The sequence below is a fragment of the Monodon monoceros genome, unplaced genomic scaffold, assembly GCF_005190385.1.
Source record: "Monodon monoceros isolate NGI ecotype Baffin Bay Population unplaced genomic scaffold, NGI_Narwhal_1 Super_Scaffold_7, whole genome shotgun sequence".
NCBI lineage: Eukaryota > Metazoa > Chordata > Mammalia > Artiodactyla > Monodontidae > Monodon > Monodon monoceros.
This window is the reverse complement of record NW_021703784.1, coordinates 46,130,989-46,149,602: the sequence shown is the minus strand read 5'-3', so window position 1 is coordinate 46,149,602 and position 18,614 is coordinate 46,130,989. Positions and strand designations below refer to the sequence as shown.

Genomic DNA, 18,614 nt, shown 5'->3' with positions numbered 1-18,614 from the left:
ACTTGATGATGTCTATATTTGTTTCACATGATCTAAAAACATCAAATTAAAAGGGATAATATGATAGCTAGGGAAAAGTACCCAGAGGAGTTCATAAGACATTCATTTACTTTGTTAATATAAAAGGAAGGGAGATTCCATCATAACTGCACCAGACTTAGCACTCCATAACCAAACCAATCATATATGCTTCAGAGGCTCTTTCACCACTCAGTGCTGAAACCCATTCTCTCATAGTATTTTTCAGGAATTCAAGTAACCAAAAAATAATATAGCAATGACACTAAGTTCACAAATGACTTTCAAAGATATATAAATTGTAATAGAAATCACTGTCAAAAAAAAAAACCTTTATGCTTTTTAAAATAAAATTAACTCATTTAAACATTCAGACTCTATACCTTTCAATTACATCCACTATCTGAGGTAAGTTGAAAGTAGGCCAACCTATCTGAGAGTTCATTGCTCAAGTGCCTTTGTGGGGTAAATATAGATCTCAAACTGTAACCATCTTCAGAATTCTACAGTGCTGATAATAATAATGCCATAATAATTACAAAAACAACATGTATTGAGTACCTACTATGTGCTAGGCACTGATTTAGGCATATCGCATACATTGTCTTTAATTCTGAAAGTAGTCTAGCAAGGTAGGTATCTGTTATCATTCCTACTTCACATGAGAAAAGGGAGACAGAGTTGTTGAAATGCTTACTGAAGTTCATACGGCTAGTGAGAGAAAGGAGATCTCAACTTCTGCTTGACTCCAAAACTCATGCCCCTACTACTATGCAACACTGACTCCTTAAGTGATGAGTGAAAAGTTCAACAGGAAGAACGTTAACCTACACTTAAAAGCTCAGGTAATGCCAACAAGTGTCAATACCTTGTACTGTTAAAAATCACTACAAAACCCAAAGCAAATCTCCTTTCACGTATCCTTCCCTATTTTGCTGTCAGTCTTTCTGCCTCCCTCAATACCACCTTTGCCTCCACCACAAATTCAAACCAATAACTCAACTACTTAAGTTGAAGGAGAGAGGAATCCACTGCCCTGAGAGTTTGTATGAGTGAAAACGTGCCAACTCTCTGCTCATCAATTAAAACCATCAAAGAAAGAGGTGTTTCCAAACATGAACCTACCCAATAATTCAAGTTTATCCTTTGAAGTATACGATGTTTTTATATTTTGAACATTTTAAATAGTTTGCAAATGTTTTAGTAGCTGCAGGTAGACGTCACAAAGGTAATTCTTTTCCAAAAAAATCTTTGGACATAATTTTAGATTTTTATGTATTGACCCATGGCCAGCATTTATGAATGTCAGTTAGAATACTAAGTTGTGATGTACCCAGGTCCCACCACTCAATTACATCATAGAATTTAAGGGCTTGTGCTTGTTTTAAACATTTGCTTCTTTCCTCACTGTTGACTGCCACGTCCCATGGCTGCTAATACACCAGGCTTTAGTAATGCTTTCTCCTGAATTTCTGTACACCTGTTCTAACTATCTGGATCTTCTAATGGGTTAGGTAATAAGTAGCCATGATTTTTAGAAATGTATCTAAATAGGCTCAGAAACAAGGTATAATGGGTCTCTCTTGTTCAAATACATGTATTTGAGAAATAATAAGAAGCTCACACAGTGAGGTCATAGAATAGGTAGGTACACTGTAAATGAGCTGTGAAATATTGATTTAGTTCACTTCAACATAATTTTTATTTCTAGATAATTCTCAGTGTATACTACATAATAGAGGTTGTTGGATACTAAGTAAGTAAAACATTGGTCAGTAAATATAGCTGAAGCTTCCTTAAATTGATGTCATAGAGAACAAAAACTCAATTCTTCCAGGAATTTTTCTGGACACAGAGACAAAGCCCTTGGATAGGAAAATCCATAGACCCATCACAGTATAGCTTTTTTGTATTCTTAATAATTTACAAATTATTGAATCACCATATTCTATATCAGCATCCCTCTATAAACCTGTGAAAAACAATCTTGTAGCTTATAGCTCTGTCATGGAATGACCTCTGAGAGAAAATTTCGTATTTAATTGCTACATCAAATGATGAAACAAAGAAGGAAGATAGAGCCTAGAAATCCTCTTATAGAAAACCCATTATTAAAATTCCATTAGCTCTGAACAGAAGGACATAACTAAATTTCTAAATAGTCAGGTTTATTATAACTCTCTTTATAATAGTAGTTATCTACATGGTCTTCTTCTCCAAATAAATCATATAAGATTAGAAATCCTGACAGTGCTGTGAAGGAAGACCTTCAATGTCCTACTGTGGTTGCCAATATGGTTGTCCAACAATGCAATGTTACCCAACATTCAGTGTAGAATCCAGGCAGCACCTTTCATGACACAAGGCACAGCTATCAAAAAAAAAAAAAAAACAGTCTCTTTTGAATTAATTATTTTTCACAGCAAACTCAAGAGCATAAATTTATTCTGGAGAGATGGTGAATTATATCAGAAACAACACCAGACTGCGTACCCAAAGGATTCCAAAAAATATTTTTTGTGATGCCAAAAAATATTTCACTTCTCTGAGCTTCAGTATTCTTATCTGTCAAATAAGGGAAGACCTATCCTTTGGCAAAATCAGATGTGGATTATGAGTAGGTAGATTATACTTCCAGGAGTCCTAGAAAAGTTTTCCTTAGTTTTCTCAATAGAAAGCCAAGGCACTCTCTCAACACATGAAAATTTTAAGTGTTAAAAACAAATATCAAAATAAACACATAAACAAACAAAATCCCCCTTTCATGATAAAAACACTCAATAAAATAGTAATAGAAGGGAACTTCCTCAATATGATAAAAGTCATCTATAAAAATCCCACAGCTAATATCATATTTAATGAGGAAACACTGAATTTTCCCCTAAAATCAAGAACAAGACAAGAATGTCTGTTCTTGCCAATTTTATTCAATATTGTACTGAATATTCTAGCTAAGGCAACTGGGCAAGAAAATGAAACAGAAGGCATCCATACTGGAAAGAAAGAAGTAAAACTAGTAAAACTATCTCTTTATGCAGGTGACATGATTGTGTATATAGAAAAATCCTAAAGAATTCACTAAAAAGCTGTTAAAACGAATAGGTTCAACAATGTTACAGGGTACAAGAGCAATAAATAAATATTGATTGTATTTCCATACACTAGCAATGACCAATCAAAAATGAAATTAAGAAAACAAACTCATTTATAATAGCATCACAAGTAATAAAGTGCTTAGCAACAAATTTAACAAAAAAAAGCAAAAACTTGTACTCTGAAAACTATAAAATATTGTAGAAAGGAATTAAAGAAGACCTAAATAAATAGAAAAACATTCACTGGATCGGAAGTTTAATATTGTTAAGATGGCAATATTCCACAAATTAATCCACAGATTCAAAGCAATCTTTATCAAAATCCCAGATGGCTTTTTTGTAAACTGACAATCAGATCCTAAAATTCATATAAAAATGCAACGGATCCTGAATATCCAAAATAATCTTGCAAAAGAAGAACAGAGTTGAAGATGTACACTTCTCAGTTTCAAACTTACTACAAAGCTACAGTAATCAAGATAGTACTGGATAAAGATAGCCATATAACTCAATGGAATAGAATTGAAGTTCCATAAATAAACCTTTACATTAATAGTCAATTGATTTTCAACAAGGCTGCAAAGGCAATTCAATGGGGAAAGAAAATACTTTTCAACAGATGGTTCAGAGACACTTGGCTATCCATATACACTATAGATACATAAAAATTAACTCAAAATAGATCATAGACCTAAATGTAAGAGCTAAAACTATAAAACTCTTAGAAGAAAATATAGAAGTAAATTTTTGTGACCTTGTCACGTGAAGTCTCCTTAGATATGACAAGTGACACAAAAACAGATAAACTGGACTTCATCAATAAGTGGTACTGGGAAAACTGGACAGCTACATGTAAAAGAATGAAAATAGAACACTCCCTAACACCATACACAAAAATAAACTCAAAATAGATTAGAGACCTAAATGTAAGACTGGACACTGTAAAATTCTTAGAGGAAAACATAGGAAGAACACTCTTTGACATAAATCACAACAAGATCACTTTTGATCCACCTCCTAGAGTAATGGAAATCAAAACAAAAATAAACAAATGGGACCTAATGAAACTTCAAAGCTTTTGCAAAGCAAAGGAAACTACAAACAAGACGAAAAGACAACCCTCAGAATGGGAGAACATATTTGCAAACGAATCAACGGACAAAGGATTAATCTCCAAAATATATAAACAGCTCATGCAGCTCAATATTTAAAAAACAAACAACCCAATCCAAAAATGGGCAGAAGACCTAAATAGACATTTCTCCAAAGAGGACATAGAGATGGCTAAGAAGCACATGAAAAGCTGCTCAGCATCACTAATTATTAGAGAAATGCAGATCAAAACTACAATGAGGTATCACCTCACACCAGTTAGAACGGGCATTGTCAGAAAATCTACAAACAACAAATGCTGGAGCGGCTGTGGAGAAAAGGGGACCCTCTTGCACTGTTGGTGGGAATGTAAATTGATACAGCCACTACGGAGAACAGTATCGAGGTTCCTTACAAAACTAAAAATAGAATTACCATATGACCCAGCAATCCCACTACTGGGCATATACCCTGAGAAAACCACAATTCAAAAAGACCCATGCACCCCAATGTTCCTTGCAGCACTATTTACAGTAGCCAGGTCATGGAAGCAACCTAAATGCCCATCGACAGACAAATGGATAAAGAAGATGTGGTATGTATATACAATGGAATATTACTCAGCCTTAAAAAGGAACGAAATTGGGTCATCTGTAGAGACGTGGATGAATCTAGAGACTGTCATACAGAATGAAGTAAGTCAGAAAGAGAAAAATAAATATCGCATATTAATGCATATATGTGGAACCTAGAAAAATGGTACAGATGAACCGGTTTGCAGGGCAGAAATAGAGACACAGATGTAGAGAACAAACGTATGGACACCAAGGGGGGAAAGCAGTGGGGGGTGGGGGTGGGGGTGTGCTGAACTGGGAGATTGGGATTGACATGTATACACTGATGTGTATAAAATGGATGACTAATAAGAACCTGCTGTATAAAAAAATAAATAAAATAAAATTCAAAACTTCCCAAAAAAGCAGATGAATGGATAAAGAAGATGTGATATATATATATGTGTATATATATATATACTGTATATATATAGTGTATATATAAAAACAAAATTTAAAATTTTTGTGCTTCAAATGAGAGTATCAAAAAGTAAAAAGACAATCCACAGAATGGTACAAAATATTTGCAAATCACATATCTAATAAGGAATTAGTATTAAAAACATATAGAGAACTCTTACAACTCAAAGACTTAAAGACGAAAAAAAAATTTTTTAAATAGGTAAAAAATCTAAATAGACATTTCTCCAAAGATAAAAGAATAGCCTAAAAGTACATGAAAAGATGCTCAACACATAACTAATTATTAGGGAAGTGCAAATCAAAACCACAGTGAGATATCACTTCATACCCACTAGTATGACTACAATAAAAAGGACAGATAATAACAAACGTTGTGAGGATGTGGAGAATTGAAACCCTCGCACATTGCCAGTGGGAATGTAAAATAGTGTAACTGCTTTACAAAACAGTCTGGCAGTTCCTCAAAAGGTTAAACACAGTTACCATACAACTCAGTAATTCCTCTCCTAGGTATACATCCAAGAGAAGTAAAAACATATGTCCATACAAAAAGTTGCATGTGAATACTCATAGTAGCATTATTCACATGATGAAAAAGGGCAAACAACACAGATGTCTACCAACTGATGAATGGATACACAAAATGTGGTATGGCCGTATGACAGAATATTACTCATCAAGATAAAGTAATGAAGAACTGATATATGCTACAACATGGCTAAACCTTGAAAATACTAGTTAAGTGAAAGAAGCTAATCACAAAGGGCCATGTATTTTATAATTCCATTCATAGGAAATGTCTAGAATAAGCAAATCCGTAGAGATGGGAAGCAGATTAGTGATCGCCAGGAGCTGGAGGGAAGAGGAGTGGGGAGCGGCTTATAATGGACATGGGGTTTCTTTTGAGCTCATGAAAATGTTCTAAAATTGGTAGTAGTGAGAGTAGCACAACTCTGAATGTACTGAAGTCACTGAACTGTGTGCTTTAAATGGTTGAATTATAATAGTGTGTGAATTATATTTCAGTAAATCTGTGGGAAAAAAATAAGAACACTGATGGATAGCTTCTCAGATCTTGCCAGCAACCTCAGGACTTGAAACCTTCATCTCTGCACAGGGCATGCTGGGTACATGTTTATATAGTCTTTAGTACATGTTTATATGTCTTTAGTTCTTTACTCTGTGTGTTTTTTATGTGTGCTCACTGGAAATGCCCTTTCATCTCTCCCATGAACCCCCCCCAAACCCATAAATACTGTGGGTTCCCTTTCTGAGCATGCTTCAAAGATCAGTGTAACAAAATTATTTGATATGAATCCTGCAGTTCCCAGCTGGTTCTTTCGCACCTAGAGAGGAAACCAGTACAAGTCGAAAGTACTATAATGGCCAGAAGAGATGGGAAAAAAGCAATATATCCATTGTATCAACCTAGTCTTCCTCATACTTTCCTTGATTCAAAGCCCTAACTACATCCAAGTTGATATCAGAGCCATTCCACAGAGCTCACATCTCTTAAAGTGCATTGTGATTTTTTCTAAGGAAATTTCCCCTCTGAATTCTTTTCTAACCCTACGGCTACCACCCATATGGCCAGATGTACTCTAATCCCAGTGTAGACCAATTTAAAGCCCTGTACTCTGTAATTTTCCAAAATTTTCCTAAAATTGTGATCATCTGATAACATCCTAACTTTTTGTTCTATAAGGGAACTAACCACTGATGGTATGAAAACCTTGCCCTAAAAAATAAAAATTACATCCAGTCTTTGGAAAGACAATACCCGTCAAAGCCATCCTGGGTGTAATTTCCCAGCAGCAGAGTTTGCCCAGTGGGTCTGTGTTCCTAGGAACTCTACAACACCCAGAGAGCAGACACAACATTATTTGTTTTATGACTGCATTGGATGTTTCTAAGTACCATGGTCTGGGTATTTATTTGGGCTGTATACAAAAGGAAGTCACACAATGAACTGTGGAGAAAAAAAGGTGGGGGAGAAGCTACCAAAACAGGGTGAAAAAAACCTTTGCACTAGTATAGAATAGCTTATGCCCATTGTATTAACTGGTTTCAATTAGAGGGAATGATCCCAATTGTGGGTAATGGGAGGCAGTCTGGGAGAACATGCTGAAACAATAAACACTTTAAAAGAACATCTCCTCTGGTTTCTTACAGGAACGTCTGTTTTTATTGATTTCCCATAAAAGAGAAAAATTACTTTCATAATCTAGAGAGACACTGTAGTGAAATGTTAATATGCTTTCAAATTAAAAAGAGTATCTAGCCCCACTCTTCAAAAATGGCTTTATATTACTCAGAATACAAACATCTCAATATGACACTCCATATCATCAGTTCTTGCCTGTCAGAGGGCAAATGTTTCTTTTCAAGAGCTTCAGGATTTCTCCTTTTACAGTCTTAAAGAGTTGTGTATTAACTCCTGGAAACTCTTCCTGAACAAGCCAGAATCCTTTTGGAAGAAAGGGCCCTCCTAAATAGCCCTAAATTAATAATGAGTTAATGCCTGTTCTTTATGTTTTGCTTCACCAATTCATCCTTCCCCATCACTTTCTAGAATGACCTATCCTTTTCTTTCTTTTCTCTTACCACTTTTCAAGCAATTACCACGTGGCAGGCGCTATGTTAACACATGGCATGCATTATCTCATGTAAATCTCAAAATATCCTGTTACACGTGTAAACTCAGAGAGATTAAGTAGATTGTCCAATGTTATACGGCTAGTAAGTGGCAGAATTTGTATTTTAACACAAAACTTATACAATTCTAAAGCTTTTATACTTAGCTATTACCAAAAACTGCATATTCTGTCTTCCAAAATCCATCTTGAGGCAAATCTCCATTCTGAAAAGTTATAGCTTTTTGTACAGACCATTATATAGCATGTATTACAGAGTATAATGATTATATGCATGTATTGTTCCCTGCTCTATCCTGAGGAATCAAAGGGTCAGTTACAACTTACAAAATATGCTCAGTAAATGCTCCTTGAATGAGTAAATGAGGGTTGATGTATTCAGAGTACAGTGTTCTTATTTGCAAATGCTTATATGATTTTTAAAAATATTTCCCATATCTATTTATGGGTGAATACTACATAACAATAGAGATATGCAGAAATAACAATATCCATGATAAGCTCCATAATAGCAGGGATTTTTTTTTTCAACTTAGCTTTTAGAAACTCCTCTCATTATTTTTAAATTTCCAGGAACTAAGGGGTGTGCAAACATAAAGAGAAACAAAGCAATTATTCTAGACAAATATGTATATTTATATATCATATGTCTAATCAGTAAAATTATACATTACAGCCATTTCTGAGTAATGCTTAATAACTAAGGATTGCGTTTGGGGACATTCCTCAAAGTGACCAAATCCACTCATAGGCCATAGTCATGCTGAGTTGTCCAGAGATCTGCCCTGAAATGCAGCAGCTGCTCAAGCCTCCTGCAGCTGGTCAAATCTAAGGTTCTTTATCTCCAACTGACAGGAACTGATTCTTAGCCTAGTTCACTCCAGATTCAGAGATCTGCCTGTCTTCACCTGAGTCCCAGAACCTGTGGGTCTCTTCTCATTTGTTTCTAAGTGGCAGGGGTTCAGGTAACCACTGTGTTCATACTGGTGATCGTACAAACCAATGGGCATACAACCCAATTAAATGTAAAGTGTAGAGGTGAGGAAGGGTATCATTCTAATGCTTAATGTAGCCATACAAGGAAAGATAAATAAACAAAACTGTCACACTTCTCACTAGAGAAGATATTTCACTTATAATTATTCACAAAGTATAAATATGCCCATGTTTCTGTATAATTGCTGGAGGTAAATTTTCTATTCAGCTTGAATCCCAATCTGTACATTGTAATTCTGACTAAAAGGAAAAGTCTTTAAAAACACTTCTTGGTCCCATTATTACAGAAATGTGCAGTGCCAAAAAAAGAGAGCATCCAAGAGGAGAGTGATCAAGTAGTAATAGAAGTAATTTTTAAGGCAATATGTAGCTGTTGACAGGCATTTGAAAAACAATTTGGAGAGAGAAAGTTTCTTGGAAAAACCAATGATAAAACCTCTGCACTTAAAATGAACCTGGAGGCAAAAGCACACACAAAGACCAGGACTGTTTTGAATAAAGTAACAAAGCCCAGCTATAAGGATACAATTATTCCAGAGCAAAACACCAAGAAAGAATAGGGCACCGGGGAAAGAAATGTAGGAAAGAATCAAGTGAATTTAAAAATGCACAAAGATAACAGAGACTATCCATTTATCATGAATGTAAGTATGTATTAATTTATTTATAACCTGCTTCAGCCCACAGAGGATTTGAGGGGGACAAGACATTCTCTTAAACGCAGGAGGCTAGAGGCTAAGATTTTCTCTATTTCCTGAGAGATGAGAAAATGGAAATTAATACCAGAACTACTTTACATATTGTATATAGTTTTTGTTATGTAAATATACTTTTATTACTGTATTGTTAACTAGCCATATTTCTCAGTTTATAATGTGAGTTAAGTCATTACCAAATTATTCTTTGCTCATTTTTATGTACCCAAGTGTTATATATAACCAGATATTTGAAATGAATGGACTATTATAAATTATCAAAATCCCACAGTTCTGAGTGCTTCATTCTGTCTGAGACAACTACTCATTACATCAATTCTGGTGGGAGCTCCATAAATGTTGCTGACCAGGAGATGTTAGTTAAGCGAGTTTACTTTTTGGCTGCAAATAAATCAAAGAGCAATAAATTCCCCCAAACAAACAAAATAAAACAAAATCTAGATAACTTAAGAAAAAAATGTAACTTACTGATTATCAGCAGGTTATTGACCCCTTCTCACAAAATCAAAGAGAGATTTAAGCAAGCTAAACCTCAAAGGGCAGATATACAGCAACTCAAGGAATCTCAGCAACTCAAGGAATCTCAGCAACTGAGGTTCATAGAATATTTTCCAAACTATTGTCATTCATATGATTCAATACTGATGGCTACCAGTTTGATATCTCTCTGGTACAAATTTCAAATACCCAGGAGAGAGAACCCAACAGGCTCACCTGGGATCAGATATTTACCTCTTGGATCAGTCAGTCATGGCCAGGCACAGACTCGCAGAGCCCAAACATGGCCACTAGGAGCCTACTTTTGTAGACTGGGGTTACTGACAGAGAAAGCAGAATCATTATGGGTTGTGCAATTCCTCCAGAAAGTGCTTGCCCCACTGGGAGATGTATTACTTTTAAGTAAATGGCAAAGGAAATCTACGCAACCAGCAGCTACCAATTCTATGGCAGAAACAAGAAGAAACATCTTTTTGATGCTCTCACCTGACCATAGAACTGAAAATCAGACTGAAGTGTTGGCATTTCAGACTTGTGATCTTCAGGAAGGGTCTTAAATGTAGTCATCTATTTGGTCTTTAGTGTTCTACAACAGGAAGACCTAATGTGGGATTCTCAGATCCTCAGCGGTAACTCCACAGTAATAATGAAGGATGAGCTGTTTTTAATAATCCAAAAGACAGAATTCTAATCATGGATTTACTTGCAATAAGACTGCACAAAGTAACTAAAATGTCAAATTTATTTTATTTTGAGCTGAAATTATCAGTGTATTGGAGGATCAGCTACTAATTGGAATACATGGATGTATTTGATAAAATGGGACCACTATCCTATCTACCTTGTATCTCTAGCAATTGCCATAGTGCCTGACACAGCTGAATCTAACTACTAAATTTTGTCTAGTTTGAAAACAAAATTCCTCAAAACGCATATTCAATGGTACTCTGAAGGAGAAAGTATAAAAGGACACTTGAAGGTGAGAAATGGAAACCACCCAACTAACAAAGTAAAAATATATTTATTCCTATTCAGCGAGAAATGTGAGAGTTACAAAATAATTTATTAAAACTTATTATAAAGAGGAAATCAACAGATTGAAGATTCATTTATTAAATATACACTCACAGAGCTTCTACCATGTACCCAGGGATTTACCTAGGTGTAGGTATACTAGGAACCTGAAGAGCACATGGTCTTCTTGGAGAAATAGGCATTATAAATCAGTAATTGCGAGATAATATCATTAAGGATACAATAAAAGGAGTGATTGATGAAGAAATAGAATTATTAAAACTCGTCCTTTCTCTGGCATCAGCAGAGTCTCTAAGCATGCACTCCCCTCTGACCACCGGCTCACAAAAGTGTGACATTTTTATTCTCCATGTCTCCAGCAAGCTGAGCTGCCTCTGCACTGCAGGAATGCCTCCAAAACTTAGCATTATCATCACTCCTTCATTAAAGGTGATCCCACCTTCTCACCTTCCACAGATAAACAAAAGTCAAGGAAAGAGGCTTCATTCTTTCGCACAATCTGAGTGAAAAGTAGGCTCCTCCAGGCCCACTGCCTTTTAACACAGTCATAAGTCATGCTATGAGAGTCCAGCTGCACCTTTCAGAAGTCTGTATCTCAATAATAGATGAGGATATTTAAAGCACTCCACATATCACTTTATACTCCCTGCAAGGTAGGTCAAATGAGGGGAATGCCTCAAAAGTAACTTTTGAACTTTTTGTCCTCATCACACACAAATTATTTCATGACAGGCAAACCCTCAGTTACAGCACACACGGTTCCCAGAGGAACCACTGTCATTTCTATCAGGCAATGTATATATAAAAGCATATCATACAATCAGCCACTTTCTTCACTTATTCAGAGCACAGCGTCATGGAATGAGTTCATGAAAGGACAGTCAGGGCATCCAGAATCTATTCCCAACCTTACAACTGATGCACTTATTCTTACTTCCTTTGCATTTAAGTTTCCCATTTACAACACAGGAATGATGACATAGTACCTGTTTGTTTCTAAGCCATTTGAAAATTCTCTGATGGAAGATTTCACACAAATGCAGAGGCTATTATTATACCAGGAAGACTTGAAAATTGCAAATCCATGTACCCATCACTATTAAACAGTCAACACAATGGAAGAAGAGAAAGAATCCTTCTCTAAGGCATCTAAAATCAAGTATTGCTGAATATGCATCTATTGAGAAAAATATATGTGCAAGCACATTCATTTTAAAGACTATTCAATTCTAAACCGCCAATAACCCATTTCGACAAATCCTTTACAAGTTACTCTCACTCCAAAAAAGAAATACATGTAATCCCTAATCACCGGTCCTTCTTATAATGCAGAGCTTTCTGAGAAGACATTCTTTCTCCTTTCAAAATGTTTGCTCCACTCTAGAATTTCAGAGAATATTCTAGCCCATTACACTAAGGTTGTTCCAAAATATAAAAATAATTATACTTTAATCTTGCCAATCTTAGAATAATCAAATAAACTCACAGTACAGTGGTGAACAGGCATCCAAGCAGGGGCTTCCACTGAACAATTCTGGGCTGGGCACTTGCCTTGGTTTTGCTGCAAATAAGTAAAAAATATGTTATATTCTACATATGATGTGCAGCAATCTACACCAGCTGATATGTTTATCATCAATGTGTTTATTACCATATTTACAAGTATAGGAGAAGTCTTTGAGAATAATTTTTTGGTGCAGTGCTAAAAGAAACTAGGTATGTCATTTCTACTCTTATCAAGGCACAAGAAATTATTCTTTGGTTTTTGTATTTCGCTAAGGCCTAGGTTTTTGGAACCAGGCTTCCTCAGCAACTGGCCTTTCAGGTCCTGGTGGGAACCACCTGAGAATCCTCCTAACCTAGAAGCAGAACTGGTCTCTCCTCCAGGCTCCCAGAGGGCACCAATACACGCTGTACCCCTGTGAAATCTCTTGAGTCAAGGTACAGAAAGACTTGTTTACTTGTCTCCCCTTCCAGATTGTAAGCTTGTGGTGATGATTCTCTCTAGGGCATTATAGAATCCCAGAATGTAGAGTTGCACAGGACAGATTTTAGAGGCCTTTCCTGTCACATCAGAAACTGAGGTACAAAGAAATGAAACAAGGAGCACAGAGATTTAACATTCTAAACAATTTGCCAGGCACTTCTTTTTACATAAGAAATGTATCTCGAGCTAACCTATTCTTTTGCTGTGACTCCAATAAATTCAGTTCTAATTGGCCTTTTAGAGAGAATGAAGTGCTTTCCTTTAAGAGTTCTGATTAGTGCTAAAAGGGGAGGAGGTGATTCTAATACAACATCTTTTATCTTTACTTATTGTACACTCAATTATAATATATAAATACTACAAATTATGTTAATAAGTAATCATATTAACCACAGCTGTGATTTACTGAGCTACAAAATATGCTAAAGGTTATTCTGGACTCAGTACATTATCACTAGTTGCTATAACAAATATGGATGGATGTGTTGCTATGCCCATTACAGGAGAGAAAACTGAGGCTCACAGAGGGTAAGAAACTCATCTATAAGTTACCCTACAAGAAAGCAGCCTAACTGGGATTGCAGCAAGAATTTTACCGACTCTGCAGCCCATGCTTGCTCCTTCTATGATAAGCTGGTGTTTTTCATTTTCTGTTTAATGGGGCTTAAGACATGTCATCAGCTAACATGATTTCATGTTATCAATGATCCTTAACATGTCTTAACTTAACTGCAATAAAGTACTGAATTCAGTACTTGTGCTAAGAATCCTATTTTGTGATTTGTAAGCCTTTTAGAGAAACCTTTATTTAGGTGATATATTTTTAAGGCATCACTAAACTCTGAAGTGCTGTTTAAGGGATTATTGATAGAGTCACCATAAAAATACACTTACATCATCAATCTCCATGCTCAGCTTTCTTGTTTAAATCAAAACATGACATACGGTACCAACAGGGTACATAGGGTGCACTGGGCTGGTGTCAGATGACCACAGTTTCAAGCTAAGCTCAACCAAGTGCCTGCTAACAGGAGGTGGCTCTGAGTCTTGGGAGTCACAGCTGTAGAACAGTGTTAGTATCTCACCTAATTCACGGGACTTCTATCAGATGATAAAGATTTGCTTCAGATAATTACCACAATTTTCAAGGATGTTATGAAAAAGAACACACAGAGTAAAAGGACACTTTTATTGTTCTTTTCTGATACCTTAAGCCAGATAAATATAATTTATCTACATGTGAAGATAAGTCTTTTGAAATTGAAAGCATTACTAAAATGCTAGTTATTCTTATTTTTAATTATGATAAGTCATGCCAACGTCAATGGTGAGGAATGTGTCCTTTGTAATAATTCATAATTGTTATTGTTAGTAGAGGGTAGTAATAATAAGCTTGTTTTACATCTAGATACTATATATCTTTATGGAGCATATGGTAAAGAAGGAAAATTCAATAAATAAGTGAGCTGTGCTTAGGTGGAGGAATATAAGTACTCATAAAATGTGATGGGGAGGACGCTTCCGGGAAGATGGCGGAAGAGTAAGACGCAGAGATCACCTTCCTCCCCACAGATACACCAGAAATACATCTATACATGGAGCAACTCCTACAGAACACCTACTGAACTCTGGCAGAAGACCTCAGACCTCCCAAAAGGCAAGAAACCCCCCACGTACCTGGGTAGGGCAAAAGAAAAAATAAACAACAGAGACAAAAGAATAGGGACAGGACCCGCACCAGTGGGACGGAGCTGTGAAGGAGAAAAGGTTCCCACACACTAGGAAGCCGCTTCGCAGGCGGAGACTGCGGGTGGCGGAGGGGGAAAGCTTCGGAGCCGCGGTGGAGAGCACAGCAACAGGGGTGCGGAGAGCAAAGCGGAGAGATTCCCGCACAGAGGATCAGGGCCGACCGGCACTCACTAGTCTGAGAGGCTTGTCTGCTCACCCGCCGGGGCGGGCGGGGCTGGGAGTTGAGGCTCGGGCTTCGGTCCTCGGGCTTCGGTCGGAGCGCCGGGGGAGGACTGGGGTTGGCGGCGTGAACACAGCCTGCAGGGGGTTAGTGCGCCACGGCTAGCCGGGAGGGAGTCCGGGAAAAGGTCTGGAGCTGCCGAAGAGGCAAGAGACTTTTTCTTCCCTCTTTGTTTCCTGGTGCGCGAGGAGAAGGGATTAAGAGCGCTGCTTAAAGGAGCCCCAGAGACGGGCGTGAGCCGCGGCTAACAGCACGGACCCCAGAGATGGGCATGAGACGCTAAGGCTGCTGCTGCCGCCACCAAGAAGCCTGTGTGCGAGCACAGGTCACTATGCACACCCGCCTTCCGGGGAGCCTGTGCAGCCGGCCACTGCCAGGGTCCCGGGATCCAGCGACAACTACCCCGGGAGAACGCACGGCGCGCCTCAGACTGGTGCAACGTCACGCCGGCCTCTGCCGCAGGCATGCTCGCCGCGCACTCCGTGCCCCTCCCTCCCCCAGAGCCCCCGAATCAGCGGCTCCTTTAACCCCGTCCTGTCTGAGCGAAGAACAGCTGCCCTCCGGCGACCTACACAGAAGCGGGGCCAAATCCAAAACTGAGCCCCGGGAGCTGTGAGAACAAAGAAGAGAAAGGGAAATCTCTCCCAAAAGCCTCAGAAGCAGCGGATTAAAGCTCCACAATCAACTTGATGTATCCTGCATCTGTGGAATACATAAATAGACAACCAATCATCCCAAATTAAGGAGGTGGACTTTGAGAGCAAGGTTTATTATTTTTTCCCCTTTTCCTCTTTTTGTGAGTGTGTATGTGTATGCTCCTGTGTGAGATTTTGTCTGTATAGCTTTGCTTCCACCATTTGTCCTAGGGTTCTATCCGTCCATTTTGTTTTGTTTTTTGTTTTGATTTTTTTCTTAATAATTATTTTTTAATTTCATAACTTTATTTTATTTTACTTTATCTTCTTTCTTTCTTTTCGTCCTTCCTTCCCTCCTTCCTTCCTTCCTCCCTCCCTCGCTCCTTTCTTTCCTTCTTTCTTTCTACTTCTACTAATTCTTTCTTTCTACTTTTTCTCCCTTTTATTCTGAGCCATGTGGATGAAAGGCTTTTGGTGCTGCAGCCACGAGTCAGTGCTGTGCCTCTGAGGTGGGAGAGCCAACTTCAGGACACTGGTCCACAAGAGACCGCCCAGCTCCACATAATATCAAACGGCGAAAATCTCCCAGAGACCTCTGTCTCAACACCAGCATGCAGCTTCACTCAACGACCAGCAAGCTACAGTGCTAGACATACTATGCCAAACAACTAGCAAGACAGGAACACAACCCCACCCATTAGCAGAGAGGCTGCCTAAAATCATAATAAGTCCACAGACACCCCAAAACACACCACCAGACGTGGACCTGCCCACCAGAAAGACAAGATCCAGCCCCATTCACCACAACACAGGCACTAGTCCCCTCCACCAGGAAGCCTACTGAACCAACCTTAGCCACTAGGGACACACACCAAAAACAACGGAAACTACGAACCTGCAGCCTGGAAAAAGGAGACCCCAAACACAGTAAGATAAGCAAAATGAGAAGACAGAAAAACACACAGCAGATGAAGGAGCAAGATAAAAACCCACCAGACCCAACAAATGAAGAGGAAATAGGCAGTCTACGTGAAAAAGAATTCAGAATAATGATAGTAAAGATGATCCAAAATCTTGGAAATAGAATAGACAAAATGCAAGAAACATTTAACAAGGACCTAGAAGAACTAAAGATGAAACAAACAATGATGAAGAATACAATAAATGGCATTAAAAATACTCTAGATGGGATCAATAGCAGAATAACTGAGGCAGAAGAACGGATAAGTGACCTGGAAGATAAAATAGTGGAAATAACTACTGCAGAGCAGAATAAAGAAAAAAGAATGAAAAGAACTGAGGACAGTCTCAGTGACCTCTGGGACAACATTAAATGCACCAACATTCGAATTATAGGGGTTCCAGAAGAAGAAGAGAAAAAGAAAGGGACTGAGAAAATATTTGAAGAGATTATAGTTGAAAATTTCCCTAATATGGGAAAGGAAATAGTTAATCAAGTTCAGGAAGCACAGAGAGTCCCATACAGGATAAATCCAAGGAGAAATACGCCAAGACACATATTAATCAAACTGTCAAAAATTAAATACAAAGAAAACATATTAAAAGCAGCAAGGGAAAAACAACAAATAACACACAAGGGAATCCCCATAAGGTTAACATCTGATCTTTCAGCAGAAACTCTGCAAGCCAGAAGGGACTGGCAGGACATACTTAAAGTGATGAAGGGGAAAAACCTACAACCAAGATTACTCTACCCAGCAAGTTCTCATTCAGATTTGATGGAGAAATTAAAACCTTTACAGACAAGCAAAACCTGAGAGACTTCAGCAGCACCAAACCAGCTCTACAACAACTGCTAAAGGAACTTCTCTAGGCAAGAAACACAAGAGAAGGAAAAGACCTACAATAACGAACCCAAAACAATTAAGAAAATGGTAATAGGAACATACATATCGATAATTACCTTAAATGTACATGGACTAAATGCTCCCACCAAAAGACACAGATTGGCTGAATGGATACAAAAACAAGACCCATATATTTGCTGTCTACAAGAGACCCACTTCAGACCTAGAGACACATACAGACTGAAAGTAAGGGGATGGAAAAAGATATTTCATGCAAATGGAAACCAAAAGAAAGCTGGAGTAGCAATTCTCATATCATACAAAATAGACTTTAACATAAAGACTATTAGAAGAGACAAAGAAGGACACTACATAATGATCAAGGGATCGATCCAAGAAGAAGATATAACAATTGTAAATAGTTATGCACCCAACATAGGAGCACCTCAATACATAAGGCAAATACTAACAGCCATAAAAGGGGAAATGGACAGTAACACATTCATAGTAGGGGACTTTAACACCCCACTTTCACCAAGGGACAGATCATCCAAAATAAAAATAAATAAGGAAACACAAGCTTTAAATAATACATTAAACAAGATGGACTTAATTGATATCTATAGGACATTCCATCCAAAAACAACAGAATACACATTTTTCTCAAGTGCTCATAGAACATTCTCCAGGATAGATCATACCTTGGGTCACAAATCAAGCCTTGGTAAATTTTTAAAAAATTGAAATTGTATCAAGTATCTTTTCCGACCACAATGCTATGAGACTAGGTATCAATTACAGGAAAAGGTCTGTAAAAAATACAAACACATGGAGGCTAAACAATACACTACTTAATAACGAAGTGATCACTGAAGAAATCAAAGAGGAAATAAAAATGCACCTAAAGCAATTAGAGAAAGAAGAACAAAAAAACCCCAAAGTTAGCAGAAGGAAAGAAATCATAAAAATCAGATCAGAAATAAATGAAAAGGAAATGAAGGAAACCATAGCAAAGATCAATAAAACTAAAGGCTGGTTCTTTAAGAAGATAAACAAAATTGATAAACCATTAGC

At 37.5% G+C, this 18,614-nt stretch overlaps 1 protein-coding gene across 1 annotated transcript in view; it reads right to left on the bottom strand.

Moving 5' to 3' along the window:
• The window catches only part of DLG2 (discs large MAGUK scaffold protein 2), a 2,046,181-nt gene that overhangs the window by 1,558,126 nt on the left and 469,441 nt on the right, over positions 1–18,614 (bottom strand). Inside the window, exon 7 of the mRNA XM_029208176.1 lies at positions 12,628–12,702. Within this exon, the coding sequence (XP_029064009.1) occupies positions 12,628–12,702 (75 nt within the window). The remainder of the gene's footprint in view (positions 1–12,627; positions 12,703–18,614) is intronic.